General features: G+C 38.1%; 1 protein-coding gene and 2 non-coding genes across 3 annotated transcripts; 2 read left to right on the top strand and 1 right to left on the bottom strand.

Moving 5' to 3' along the window:
• Positions 1-2,268: 2,268 nt before the first annotated feature.
• On the bottom strand, positions 2,269-2,433 carry LOC132787909 (U1 spliceosomal RNA). The gene has a single exon (XR_009632606.1). It is a non-coding gene; the product is annotated as a U1 spliceosomal RNA (small nuclear RNA).
• Positions 2,434-3,196: 763 nt separating this feature from the next.
• On the top strand, positions 3,197-3,361 carry LOC132787910 (U1 spliceosomal RNA). The gene has a single exon (XR_009632607.1). It is a non-coding gene; the product is annotated as a U1 spliceosomal RNA (small nuclear RNA).
• A 2,556-nt stretch (positions 3,362-5,917) lies between these two features.
• Positions 5,918-14,087, top strand: LOC132786442 (cytochrome P450 4c3). The gene is made up of 8 exons (XM_060792975.1): positions 5,918-6,320; positions 10,881-10,996; positions 11,058-11,174; positions 11,244-11,403; positions 11,518-11,587; positions 12,764-13,046; positions 13,109-13,388; positions 13,449-14,087. Exons 1-8 carry the CDS (start codon positions 6,086-6,088, stop codon positions 13,787-13,789), a joined length of 1,602 nt encoding a protein of 533 aa, XP_060648958.1. The 5' UTR covers positions 5,918-6,085; the 3' UTR covers positions 13,790-14,087.
• Positions 14,088-14,835: the final 748 nt, after the last annotated feature.

The raw sequence follows: 14,835 nt of genomic DNA on the forward strand, positions 1-14,835 counted from the left end.
GTTGACGTTTCAATTCAATGTCGTCATAGTGTAGCTAGATTTTTTTATGAATAGTTTTGATAAAAGGGAATCTTGAGAATTTCCCATTGGAATTACTTCATTTTTTCGCACAGTTAAAAAAACAGATATATGCTTAATGCGATGTTTATCGATGTGCAATTTTCAAATTGTAAACATATAATATGAACAACTAAATTTCATGTGCGAACTCCACGCAATCAAGAATGTTTGAGGCACTTGCAGCTGTGGCTGCATTGCGACTAGTTGAAAGTCGAGGCCAGCTAGTGGCTGCTCGGTTGTTGGTGGTGGAGCTTGCAACCAAAATGCCAAATGCAGCAGCCACCGATCTAACCAATATGGCTATAAACTGTGTCAAGCCGCCGAAGGAAACTTGAAACAAGTCAACGTCATGAGGTATGGCCAAGGTGGTCGGCTGCTGTTGCTTGCCAGATTTAATTACAGTGCTACGAAATTAAGAATGCACTTGACCACTGACAATGACGCGACGAGTCGCTTATGGCCGACTTTAAGAACTTGACTTAAGCACAACTCAACTCGGCCCGCCTCGAAAATGCGCCCACACATTCAAGTTCAGATTTAATTCAAGTTCAGTTGTAACGAAAATTAATTTTTCATTTGTACACAAATTAAAAACGCATAGAAATTGTGAGGGAACCATCTCCAACATTGTTCACACGGTGAGAGCACGTTCATTGCCAAATAATACTACTTTGGATAGGGGGGACAACTTTTTGGATGACTTATGGCGTGACATAGATACGAACATAGAGTGTATAGTATATACTCTCCATAGTTGGCGACGGGCAGCGAGAGATTGTCTGGTTGTAACCCTAATTACGTGCGTAATTACGAATGGTTGCAACTACTTTAGTTGTGGCAGCGAAACTTAAAGAGTGCGTCACATCTAATGGTAAATTGTTTTATTGCCCCTCGTTTGTGTCTTGTCGTAAAACTTGTGCAACTTCCTTGACGTGTGATAACAGTCCGAAAGCTGCAACACACAACACAACACAACACAGCACAGCACAACATAGAGTGCCAAATAGCAGTCATTAACGATCATTCTTTTCGTATATTGCCCATTGACCAAGATCAGTCCGATGCGGAAATGAACTTGACCTTATCGGTTAAGCCAGCCCCAAAGCGCCACCAACAGCAGCAGCAGCAGCCAAGAGCTGAAGTCGATTTAGCGGTTATACGAACGGTAGAAAACAAAACATGAGATAATAAATTCAATAACAACAACAACATTAATGCCATGGATCTGTGAGTCAAATGGTTACTTTAATGATAATAAAGCAACGGAACCAACCAACCAACCAACCAACCCAGTAACAACAGCCACTATTGTAATAGCTTTGAACGTGATCGAAGACATCTCTTCCGCATAATCGGAAGATCTAGTTCAAGTATCTATCGAAGCTAAACCCCAAATATCATCGTTGGACATCGACCCCAATTCACGGTATTGTCTATACCGGCTTTATCTATACAGCTTGTTTGCAACTTGAATCGATGAATTGATGAGCGATTTATCACTTGATATTCTACTTTGCATACTCCACGTGTAGAGTTTTTTACTTGAGAACTTTTGATTCACAAAACTTTAATTTCCTGTAAGTTATAAAATACATTTTTATTACCCTTTTGAAGCTTATTAGAAACAATTGGGAACCTTCGCTTTAAAATGCAATAATGCTCTTTGTGCCCTTGTCTATAATAATACAAATCTGCAGCTATCGCAGCCGTCAATCAATATTTTAACGAGCTTATTACTCTGTAAACTCTAATTTAATGTTCACTTCCCAAAACATACACAATTATTTTATCATATCTCACAGAATTATAGGTCTAGTCTTTGTTTTGGCCAACGAATCTTGATTTAATTTGAAGATAGCCGCCAAGATACCTACTTACCACATTATTTATTCGTCTATCACTTACGTTTTTCTCGTTTTTATGAGCGCAACATTTGCTGAGATACAAATACAATTTTCGACAACTGAAAATAAGCTGCTAACCTTCATCTACTTTGGGGTACATTAAACATAAAAAAAGAACCGAAAAACTAGTCAGGCTTTAACTACTACTTCTCATAGTTGTGCAATTAGTTATGGCCCCTGTCAAATTAAATAACGCAAATTGGGACAAATTATAGCAGCTTTCTTCATAATATGAGGAACTCACGCATATCTCATTGCTTATAAGTAGAAGAAACTTAAATTGAGTTGCAAATTTATTAATTATTTCGGGACGGCGCGAACGCCATTCCCGGCTACCAAAAATTACACGCACGAGTTATTCACATTAGGAATAATCGCAAAGGTCAACTCAGCCGAAGTGCAATGGCCAAGCCTCGCTCCGGAGGAACCGCCTTCGTGATCACGGTTAACCTCTACGCCAGGTAAGTATGCTTTTCTCTGCTCTGGAGCAAGCTACTCAACCAGACTGGTCTAGAACCATTTGGGAATCACAAAGTGAAAGCAGAAGAAAGTTGAACAACAACACAACCGAAAGCAGGCAAGGCCAACTGTGTGTATGAAATAGGGTGGATTTCTATGCTACAAACGTAGTCACTTTTAGGGGTTGAAATACAGTGAACAACTTCTCGTTGTGTATGATGTTATACCCTGTCTTATATTATTAGGTAACAGCTTAAATCAGTGTGATACAAGATTTTAGATTTTGAGTGCAAAAGAATACGTCCAAATAACATTGTACAGCCGCTAATGAAAGATACATTTTAATTCGAATAAATTTATTAAACCATTTATCTAAATTAAATTAGATTTAATAGCTTATTTTTAGTAAATAAGTGTTTATATAGATATGTAGGTTGCTTTGATTTGCAACATTTCCGGGTAGCATTAAATATATCTATCAATTCACACTTTATTACTGAAAGAATCCGTCAATACATATTTTGCTTGTGATGCGTATACGCATTGCACATATTTCGCATTCGCAATGCGAAATCCGCATACCCTTCACAATTCTGCTTTGTAGTTGCGAACGAACTCTCGCCATCCCTCTTATCAAATGCTAAATTTACCACAAGCAAGACAGACGCGTAGTGTGCTGTGCATATTGGCAATTTCACAGTTGTTGCCCTTGTAATTCCCAAACGGTTCTTGTGCTGTCGGGTTGGACTGCTTGCTGCAGAGCGGAGGAAAGCATACTTACCTGGCGTAGAGGTTAACCGTGATCACGAAGGCGGTTCCTCCGGAGCGAGGCTTGGCCATTGCACTTCGGCTGAGTTGACCTTTGCGATTATTCCTAATGTGAATAACTCGTGCGTGTAATTTTTGGTAGCCGGGAATGGCGTTCGCGCCGTCCCGAAATTATTGATACATCTTCAATTTAAAATAAAGCTAAGCCCTATCAACATATTATTATTAGAACTCCTAGCAGATATGTTGATATGGTATACAATTTAAATTAACGGGTGATTTAAAAAGATGCTATATGGCATTTATACCAAGAGCTTGGCGATTCTGTTTGGGTTTTTGTGGTGCATTTATTGTAGAATACAATTCGAGTCCAAGTTTAGATTCGTGGAATAATATCAACTCGTTAAAGAGGTCTTGGAGGTGCCTCGCTTTTTTATTACGTGCAAAAATTATGTCTCAATTATGCTCGCTTCAATGAGGTACTTGATCGTAATGCTCTGCGGGGAAGCCCGTTTTGATGTTTTGGGTTCTTTTATTTTTAATGGTTCTTGTATGCTTTGCTATGTAGATGAAGGCAAGCAGCTTATTCAATTGTCGAGAATTCTATTTGTGTGGCAGTGTAGTAAAAACGATGTTGTTTTGGAGCTCATAAACAGAAAAGCGAAAAAATATACGATATTTTGGTAAAGGATTAGTATCTCTTAAGTGCTGGGAAGTGCTGAACGCACAGTGACTTGCTTCTTTTGGCTAGAGCCGCTTTTTATTAGAGAAGCTGTTAATTTGTGTCTAATTAAAGAACGATTCACTGGCCCAGCTGTTACTTCCTAGATATGTGTAGACATCAACAAAGACTTCACTTTTGTATTTAGAGACGTGATAGAATAATTAAATGTCGGGGAAGTGGACATCATATTGTTTACAGATGCGTCTGATACTAAACACCATTGATTTGGCGATTATATAAGTTATTAAAGCAAGGACAGATAGAATAGAATATTTAACTATGTTATGAATATAAGAGTTCTGATAGAAAGTAATTAACATAGTTGAATATGCTAAACGTGTTTTGGAATTTTGAATTTTAAGTTGTAAAATCAAGTTTTTGTGCTATTCTTCTTTTTATTATGTCAGAAGTTCTATTGAACTCAATGCTGCATAATTAATTGGCATTAATACTAGTCTTTTAAATAGTTTCTATTTGAACGAACGAAACTAAGAAAGCTTTTCAAGATGTTCTCTCACATGCCTCTGGGCCATATCTTGCGTGTGTTGAACAGGTTCTGTTGAGCTGGTGAACAATAAATAAACTGATCGAACAGCAATCACAAAGCATAACGAGGAAAAAAGAATGCAATAAAAACAAAACACCAACTAGCATAAAATTAAATTGAGATGATGTATCATCATGAAAAAAAGTTAAAAACTAAACAAAAAAATTCTTTTCGGATTGTTAAACCTTCTACCTGTTAGAAAGGCTTACAGGGTATAAAATGACATTTAATTTGCTAAGAAGGAACACGAGTTTAAGCATCAACATAACTTGATTACCAACCCATACTCAGACCCAACCCAATACCAACCCAACCAAACGACTTGGTATTAAAATTGATTCAACGTTCTATAGAATATCATGCGGAACCAGTTATATGATGATTATTCTGTGATATCTTTTGTTTTTTTTTTCTGCGGTCTGCCAAGTCAAGTCGAAGCCGGCTGCCATGACCATGAAAATATTTTCCATTAGATGGATGCTGTGCGAAGTACGAAAGTTGCCATTGACCTTGAGCCACATTAAAATTCGATAATATTCAGAATTAAGAAATTATATTTCACATGTGAATGCTAAGATTCTAAAATTGACCGCCAACTCGAATTTATTGCAAAGTCGCAATAAAAATTTGTTGTGTATATTTTGCATTACAAGCTGAACAGTTGAATTATGAAATTCTGACCACTCAAATTAAATAACGCTCCCATTTTAGCGACAGACTCTTGTCTGGCGGACATGACACAGTAAAGTTTGTTTTAATTGCACTCATATAATGAAATGTGTATCTGATGTTTACACTTTACACACTTTACACATTTGCAGCGTTGACTGTTTTTAACGGCGACCAGCGTATTTTATTAGAATCAAGCGATTTCATCCTCAAAAAACAAAAACACTTGCTAATTGCGTGCTCAAAGGCCGAAGAGGAAAACCCAAAAACAAAACCAAATGCAAAGTTGAAGGCAGTTGGCAGGAGGAGAGAAGGCCCAAGAGAATCGTCTAGCAAACAGCAAAAATTGTCTGCACAATTAACTGCATATGAGTTTGAGGCGAGATACAAATACAAGGGCAGCAATCACAGCCGAAAAAATAAAAATGAAAATACTCGCATAAAAAAAGAGAAACACTCGTACAACAATTTGTGTCGGGCAGCCACGAAAAATAGCAACAACAAAGCGCCGACTCATGTTGCTCATGACAAAACATTTGGCAGTTGCCACTGTGCGCAGTAAAAACAGTTGTTGTAGTCGCTCATTTAGTAGTAGATTTTTCTACTGCCTTTTCACAGCCAGCCAGCCAGCAATCGCGATCGGCTTCATCTCCGAGTAAAACACACACATACACACTCATACAATGGCTGAGGCCAAGCCGAGCTGAAAACCCGAAACGCCAGCCGAAAATTTAGCACTTCTTTTTAAATTTTTATGCAATCTCAAACTTTTTGTTAGTTGTGTGTTGGAGTTCGCGGCGTTTGTGTCTCGGAGAGAGTTCGAAAACTCACAACTAGAGATCCGCTGATCGGGATTTGATTTTTGTGCGTGTTTCTTTGTGTTTGTGTCTGTGCTCAAAGGATATGTTAAATTGAACAATTATAAGAACATAGAGACTGCTCGCAAGAAAAAAAATGTCTTCGAAAGTATTTAGTTCATTGATGGCCGAGAGCTTATTGCTCTCGAAAGCTGCTCAAGTCGTATCGGGCTATTCACCTGTTACCATTTTTCTCTTGGCTGCCATCACAATTTTCTTTGTGGTCTACAACAAAAGGCGTGCGCGTTTGGTGAAATACATTGAAAAGATTCCAGGACCTGCTGCTCTGCCGTTTTTGGGAAATGCCATCGAAATGAATGTGGATCACGATGGTGAGTAAATCGGTGCTACGTGATTGTGAATCTGTGTGATATAAGTACTCGATCTGATGTATGTTCTGTATGTGACCCTGAGTCATTAGACTGCTCGCAATAGATCGATCTGATTGATTTGGCTAACAAAGCAGTGAATGATTTTCGCTCGCCTACTAAATAACGCGTATACGTACGAGGTGCTAATTAACTGACAAGCAAATATAATCAAATACAACTCGATGAGTGCCAACGATGCCTGAGATTCAAGTCGATCACTTTTGCTGGTGTTAATGAACTTTACATTGCTCTCCACTTTTTACTTTCATTGGCCCACATCCAATTAGAATAACTATTAACATCCATCGCTAGAAATATCTTTTGATTACGTGACTCAAAATGAATGTCAAGTGCAAGCAAAAGGTGCTAATTGAAAGTCAGTCACTCATTTATAAGGTGCAATAAACAATATTCGAGCACAAAGAATTGCATTATAAAGAGTTCAAAATCATTCCTTTCCTAATTCAATTTAAGCAATTTACGTCTTGCTGCATTTAAATTGCTAATGCGATTAGCAAACACATATTACAAATAATGCGGCAAAAGTGTTAAATTGATTTGTAGAATATCATTTCATTACCAATTAGCATCAACATTTGGTCACAATCTATTAAAAGTTACAGAATAAAATCAGCATAAAGTGTGCCAAAAATAGCACGAATCATGTTGTAATAACTAAATTCATCGTCTGACCTAATTCCCTATTTGAACTTGATGTGTGTCGCAAAAATAAACTGGAAATCACTTTCGCTACCAAAAAAAAAAAGTAAAATAAACATAATAGGGTAAAAGTGTTGAAATTTACACGAATTCGTTGCAATTGAAATGAAATTAGCTTTAAGACGAAAAACTAAGCAACTTTATAAAGAACCAGCGAAGAGAGAAACAAACAAATAATAAAAAACGGTAGCCGCTCATAAATGAGTTAAATAACAAGACCAACAAAAAACAGAGAAAAACCACTCGAAGTGTTATAAAAAACGGTCATAAACTTCAAAACTCTAAAAGAAGAAAAGGTCTCAGCGGCGGACGTGCCGCAATCGGGAGTGTTCAATCTTTTGGTCTTGGTTTTGCTGGTTTGGTCTGTGATCTTGATCTTGACATTCAAAAAAAGCAGCGTTCAACATTCGTGCAGCTTTGCAGTTGACGTAAATGTTTGATAAAAGCTCAAATACTATGTATTTTATTCAATAAATCTTTGGATGATTAATTCACATGCTTATATAACAGTTCCGCACCGAAACTACACACAAAAAAGCATAGACCAATTAACATACATTCAATGAGCACACAACAACAACAACTAGATATTTAACATAAATGCGGAAACGTTGCAAGAAACACAGTCCGATGGACAGACGGATAGATCGATAGATTGATTTTGTATCTTTGGTGTTGTGACTAAAGATAAGCAAATTTAAGCACATGCTATGCGACCTGCAGCTTTAGCTTCATTTTCGACTTTAGCCTCAGCACAAATCTCAATCTCATCATCAGTTCAGGCCAAGTTCAGCTGAAGATGTTAATCGTGCCATCGAAAATAAATAAATAAATAATTTTTCAAATATTATTATTCGATGAGGGGATAACACAAAAAAAAAATTGATCTTGGTTCTTTGTTCTTTGTTCTGTTAAAGATACTACTTCTATGAAGTGGAGTAAAGTGGTTTTTCTGGCTAGATGAGTTTTTATTCACCTTTATTTTTAGTGATTTCGGTGATTTTTTCTGTGTTTTGTTGGCAACTCACTTCAATATGATCGCAAGCAATTGGAACTGTCGGAAGTTGGCAGCTGTTTTTTTTTTTTGTGGATTGCTTCAGGGCAGCAAAATGTTAATGCATTTGATTTGAGATTCGTTGGTTATTTGCGGCGCAATCATAATAAAAAGTTCTACTAATTGTAGCTGAGAATGAATACAAAATAATTAACTTGCACTCAGCTAAATCCAAATCTATTGTTTGTCTTAGATAATCATCTAGATGTCTCTCAATGAAATTTTTGGGTTATACTACTGGTTATATTATAGTTTTTATGGTCTTTGAGGAATGGAAAATTTTTTTTTTCGAACTTTTACTTTTATTTATTGGAAATTCTTCTTAATTTTGAGACTGACAATAAATTGATGAATCTTAACATTAAAATTAAACTAACAGTATGCTAAAACTGCATTCTGGTTGCGCGTCGCTGGGTGGGTAAGTCATTGCGTCGAAGACGTGATTGATTGCTCAACCTTGTTAGACCTCTCGTCAGCTTGGTAAAGTACTTTTCCTTCTGTTCTGCGATCACTTCTTTGACTGGTAGAATGTTTAAGTTGCGATCTATGTTCTCGTTACGAACGTACCACGGTACCCCGATGATGGTGCACAAAATATATTGCTATTGCTGGCATTCCCTCATAACTGGGAGCCGTACATCCATATAGGTTTTAGTACCGAGTTATACAGCAGGAATTTATATTCAAGGCTAAGGGGAGACCGAGCGTTGATAAGCCAATGAACGCTGTTGGCTTTTAGCTTTAGGTGTGTTCTTTTGCCTTCATTATGCCGGCGCCATGTGAGTCTTCTGTCGAGGTGTACTCCTTAATATGTCACTTCGTCTGCTTTCGGGAGTAGAGTGTTGTTTAACGTTAGCGGCGGGCAGTTTTTCCCATTCAGGGTGAATGTAACGACCATATGAAGAGCTAGCTCAGTTGCTTCTTTCGGGCATTTTGAGCGGGTAAGAATAGCTGTATCATCAGCAAACGTAGATGTTGTTATGGAATGAACATGTATGCAAATAAGTATATGCTTTAAGCTTCGTGGAGGAGAAGAAGTAGTAATTAATTTTGTACCCATTTGACTTTTTGCCGATCTGCAGCGCACAGTTCAAGGCAATCAAGGAACAGCAGCCACAAGTTGTTTGATTATGTTTGTTGTCTGGCATTCAGTATATGATTTACGAATGAATGACTTGAGTGCAAATCAAGCGACAAAAGCGGTGGTGGCATCCACATGAATAGTATGATGCTGCAACAATTGGTTGAACGCTAAGCGCTAAACGCCCGAGGTCAGTCAGATTGTCGTGTTTAAATGGCCCAAGTGCCACAGCCAAGAGCCAGAGCCAAGCCAAGCTAAGCCATACATATTCGAATCGTAATCATAATTTTGCCATGCAACATCGCCTCAAGGCCCTCCTCTTCTCGGGTTTTCAATTCAAAGTTAACATAAGAACATTTGGCAGTCAGTGTCTCGGTTATCGTGTTGCCACTGTGTTGCAGTCTCTGTAACGTGGGTGCTTGCTTTGTTGCGTGGCATTGAAAGTCCGCGAGTTTGATTGACATCAGCATTAACAAAAACAACAACGATAGCGACATCTAGTATGTCTATCTACCACATCGACAGCTCACTTGCCAATCGTCGTAATTCGTAAATTATTTTTTAATGTGCAACTATTAATGCCACAATTTGTGGCCAAAATACGAATATGAATACCAATCTGAATCTGAATCCGAGACCGAGTCCGCCCAATGACACAAAACGCGAGTTGTAAGCGGCACATAAATTATTGCAAATTGTTAACGCAATTTGAAGCGGAGCTACAACAAAAATTGTTGCTGTTTGTCAACGCTGTCAACCACAAAAAGCAATATCAGCAGCAACAACAACAACAACAATAAAGAGTAGCTATAAACCAATTTCAAAGGGAAATTATAATAAGAGCCGGTAAAAATTGCCGAAATTTTGTTTTGTTTTCTTTCTCTTTTTTTGTTTTCTTGCCATTTGTTTTTGTTGTGCTTTTTTTTTGTCTTGCGCGCCGCAAAAATTTGCTACCCATTTTTGATTGTGGGTCTTTTGCGCGGCATTTAACATGCAAACTTCCGACCAACTTGGCAACTTCAGCAAAAAAGAAGCCAAAGAGCAGCCACATACTCCGAGATGGAAGGCGGAGCAATGTTGTTGTTATTATTATGTTGGGTGTTGCTTCGTGTTCACGCTCAAGTTTTGGGTTACATAAATTCATTATTAGACATCTTCAAAAGCGTGTGTGTTTGTCATCATTTTAATTGATGCAACGCGAATGGCCGGCTAACCGGGCGTATGAGCAACGTGCGACTGCGCATGCAATAAACCAGAAGGAAAGGAAGAAAGATACGACAAAAGTAAAAACCCTGAGTTGCTGCTGAGCTCATTTATGTGTTTACCTTTGTGATAAACAAGTGTAACATATTAAAATTAACACAACGCTTTACATGATGACGACCTTGATTGTTTTTTTTCTTCTCACTTGAATATGTTGTTATGGTTTTTCATCTTTAATTGATGTCGCAAACTAAATTTTCACACGTGAAGCTGCAACTGAAACACAAAAATTGAAACTGAAACTGGTAGCTCAAGAGCATTTGACAAGCGATTTATTGTTTGGTCATTTATTTATTGTTTATTTGCACTTTAAACGCTCGTTAGCTGTCACAATTAAGCGAGTACGTCTCTTAACTGGTTTTTAATTTGGTTTTTTTTTTCCTTATTTTTTGCTTTTTTGCAGAGCTCTTCAATCGTGTGATGGGCATGCAAAAACTGTGGGGCACACGTATCGGCATCAATCGTGTGTGGCAGGGAACCGCGCCTCGCGTGCTTCTCTTCGAGCCGGAGACAGTTGAGGTAAGTTCGAGTGACAGCTGATGTCAGCAACTAATTTAATTTAATCTTTGCGCCTTTGCAGCCCATATTGAATAGCCAAAAGTATGTGAACAAGAGTCATGACTATGATTATCTGCATCCCTGGCTGGGCACAGGGCTACTCACCAGCACCGATCGCAAATGGCATTCGCGCAGAAAGGTAGAGTCCATGAAAATGTCAACCAATTAAATTAATTACAATTACACATTACACCTTAATCAATTGCAGATTCTGACGCCCGCATTCCATTTCAAAATCTTGGATGATTTTATTGATGTTTTTAATGAGCAGAGCGCCGTGTTGGCCCGCAAATTGGCCGTCGAGTTGGGCAGCGAGGCATTCAATCTGTTCCCCTACGTCACACTCTGTACTTTGGACATCATTTGCGGTGAGTGTCAATGTTACAGTTCGTTATAACATTGTTGTTGTTGTTGTTGCTGTTGTGGTGGTGGTACTCTTATATCAAATGACAACCGGTTTTCCATTTCTAATTGCGTCACAGAAACTGCCATGGGTCGCAAAATCTATGCACAGAGCAACAGTGAATCGGAGTACGTGAAGGCGGTTTACGGGTAAGTGGAATCAAGAGTATTCAAATAATATATTTATTAATTAATTGTGATTATTTGAATGACGAAAACGTTGTGGTTTTGAATTGATACTTTAGAGAATGAACCAATTTAATTTGAATGAGAATAAGTTGGTGATTAATACAACATGTTGTACTGAAATATAGGTCAGTTTAAAGTAGAACTGGCACAAACGAAACCAGAATTCAAATATAAAAGTAATTGAGATGAAACAGCCAAAAATTACTATATGACGATGTTAACAATGAGTAACATTTAAAAACACATTTCACACATTCAATTTCTGAAGCCGAAATACTTTAAAGCGAACAAAAAAAGTTGAGCTGTTAATCAAGTGAAAGACATCTTTGATATAAAATGATATAATTAGAGCACATTATAATTTGATTTTTTTTGTTCACAATATTTGATATAAGTATGCACTGTTAAAAAAGAGTTTTAAAGTCAAGATTTTGTTGTTGGTATTAAAAATCTTAATTTAAAAACTGCATCGACAGCACAAAAATCTTGATGTATGAAAACGCATCTTGTTAAATATTATTTTTTTATAGGCAACAAATATGAGAAAATGTGTCAAAGCTTTAACAAATATAATACAAATATTTGTAGATATTAAGTTAGCATACTTCAACACTTAATAGAAATAATATACATTAAACAGAAAATAAATGCCGAAGTTAATTCAGTCTCTCCGACAAATTTAAGTTACAGTCTGATGTAATAATTATTCAAGGGTTTAACATTCAATAGTGCCAGTTAAATGAGCAAAAAGGTTATCAACTTTGTGGGGTGGGCAAAGGTAGAGGGACAGCTGTGTGAGACATTGAGAGCTGTCAGTGCAACTGTCGGTGGGTGTGGCACATTCACATTCACACACACGCCCTTACCTCCGCCCTTGCCCCTGCACATTATTTGGGGTGCGCTCCGCTCAAGCGCAAAATATGCGAGATTAAGATGTCAATGGGATGCTGCTGCTGCTGTTGCGTCTGTTGCTGCTCTCGCTGATAACATGGCTCATAAAACACACAGATATAGATACGAATATATACTATACTCGTCGTCTACTGACAGCAAAACACTTGACTAACTTTCAATTTAATGCAATACTTTCCCATCCATTTGCACCCTCATTTTCTCCCCCTACTCTACGCTGTACAGTATTGGCTCCATTGTGCAGAGTCGTCAGGCAAAGATCTGGCTGCAGAACGATTTCCTTTTCCGCCTGACCGAAGACTACAAGACACATCAGAGTTACATTAACACGCTCCATGGCTTCTCTAATATGGTGATACGTGAGCGCAAGAGCGAAGTGGCCAATAATAATAACAACAATAACAACAACAATATGCCCGATGCCTATGATGATCTGGGCAAAAAGAAGCGTTTGGCATTCCTCGACCTGCTCATCGATGCCTCCAAAGAGGGCACAGTCCTATCGAATGTGAGTTTGTCTGGCATTACTTTAATAAATTGTAATTAAAATGTATTCCTTCACTTTATTAGGAGGATATTCGTGAAGAGGTTGATACGTTTATGTTTGAGGGTCACGACACCACTTCGGCAGCTATTTCCTGGACCTTGTTCTTGCTCGGCGAGTATCCGGAGTATCAAGAGCGTGTAGTTGAGGAACTGGAATCCATATTTGGCGATGATAAAGAGACGCCAGCCACTATGAAGAATCTGATGGATATGCGTTATTTGGAGTGCTGCATCAAGGATGCGCTTCGCCTGTTTCCCAGTGTGCCGATGTGGGCTCGCATGGTTGGCGAGGATGTCAAAATTGGTAAGACATTCAATGGATTTATCTATTTTATTTTCAATAATAACAATTCGTAATTTTTAGGCGACAAAATTGTGCCCGCCGGCACTCAAGCTATCATCATGACCTACGCTCTTCATCGCAATCCACGCATCTTCCCCAAGCCCGAGCAATTCAATCCGGATAATTTCTTGCCCGAGAACTGTGCTGGACGTCATCCCTTTGCCTACATTCCATTCTCTGCCGGTCCACGTAATTGTATTGGTCAGAAGTTTGCCATCTTGGAGGAGAAGGCTGTCATCTCCACAGTGCTGCGTAAATACAAAATTGAGGCTGTCGATCGTCGTGAGGATCTGACCTTGTTGGGTGAACTTATCTTGCGTCCCAAGGATGGTCTCAGAGTCAAGATCACGCCACGTAATTGAGCTGCTGTCTAGCGACTTGAGTTAAAGTCGTTCCAAAGTATTTAATTTGTAAATAATTAATTTTAGTCGTAGTCTTTAAGTCTGTACATTTATATGCTAAATTAGCAAATAACACTTTGACCTCTATGCAATACGTATTCGTGGTACCTTTAAGCATTCAACTCAGTGACTTGTCCTTTATCCATTATTGGGAATATTCAAGCGTTTTTTTATTCAAATATCGAAAATCATTGCAGCTATACATTAAGTTGACTTTAAGTTGAAATACATGTTTTCTTGCCAATTCTATTAAATTAAACTTACGTTGTTTTATTTCTACCTAATGTTCTTAAACAGCTTTAAAGATTATCATTGAATAATTAAGAATGAATGATAATTATTCACTTTCATTATTGGCATTGTATCGATTCAAATTATATTCACAAATTTATTCAAATTCATAACTTCAGGTTATTTGATTAATTTGGAATTGACAACTGGTTCTTAAGACAAAATTGTGAATTAATCATTTTAGTGCTTTATTTTCTTAAATCATTTTTAGTTTCATTAATATTTTGGTCATAGTTTTCCAACTTCACATAATTGTACAATCGGTCTCACAGCATCTTCAGTATGCCAAATGTACCAATTGTGTCACTATTTTGGTACATTTGCACTTTTGCGTGCGCTTGCACCCCGCTTAGCTGAGACAACAACCTCTGTAAAGATCAGCGAATGTGGCTGCAAAACGATTTCTCGCTAGATGGCGCCACTGGTAGCGCCCGCTTGGCAGCTCGTTGACTATGCTAATTAGCATGTTGATGGCAATCACAATTTACCTGACCAGCGGCACACGGCACACGTTTCGTTGAAAAATGAACAATCATCAAGTCATCAAGGAATGGCGCCAGCTGGCTGTTGGCCTGGTCAATGTGTGCCCAGTGCACACTACATACATACATACATACATACACACATACATACATGTGTATATGGTAGAGTGTATCTGCCAAGCGGCTGTGGCCCGTTTTCCTTCTTTTCGCAATTGGAGCGGCGCCAGGGCTTAA

This window comes from Drosophila nasuta, chromosome 2R, assembly GCF_023558535.2.
Source record: "Drosophila nasuta strain 15112-1781.00 chromosome 2R, ASM2355853v1, whole genome shotgun sequence".
NCBI lineage: Eukaryota > Metazoa > Arthropoda > Insecta > Diptera > Drosophilidae > Drosophila > Drosophila nasuta.

What these genes read in the sequence shown, in the direction of transcription:
- LOC132786442 (XM_060792975.1), top strand. Translation starts at nt 6,086, where the DNA reads ATGTCTTCGAAAGTATTTAGTTCATTGATGGCCGAGAGCTTATTGCTC. An exon ending in TCGAGCCGGAGACAGTTGAG is followed by an intron (nt 10,997 to 11,057) that starts GTAAGTTCGAGT and finishes GCGCCTTTGCAG; the next exon opens with CCCATATTGAATAGCCAAAA. An exon ending in AGGGCACAGTCCTATCGAAT is followed by an intron (nt 13,047 to 13,108) that starts GTGAGTTTGTCT and finishes TCACTTTATTAG; the next exon opens with GAGGATATTCGTGAAGAGGT.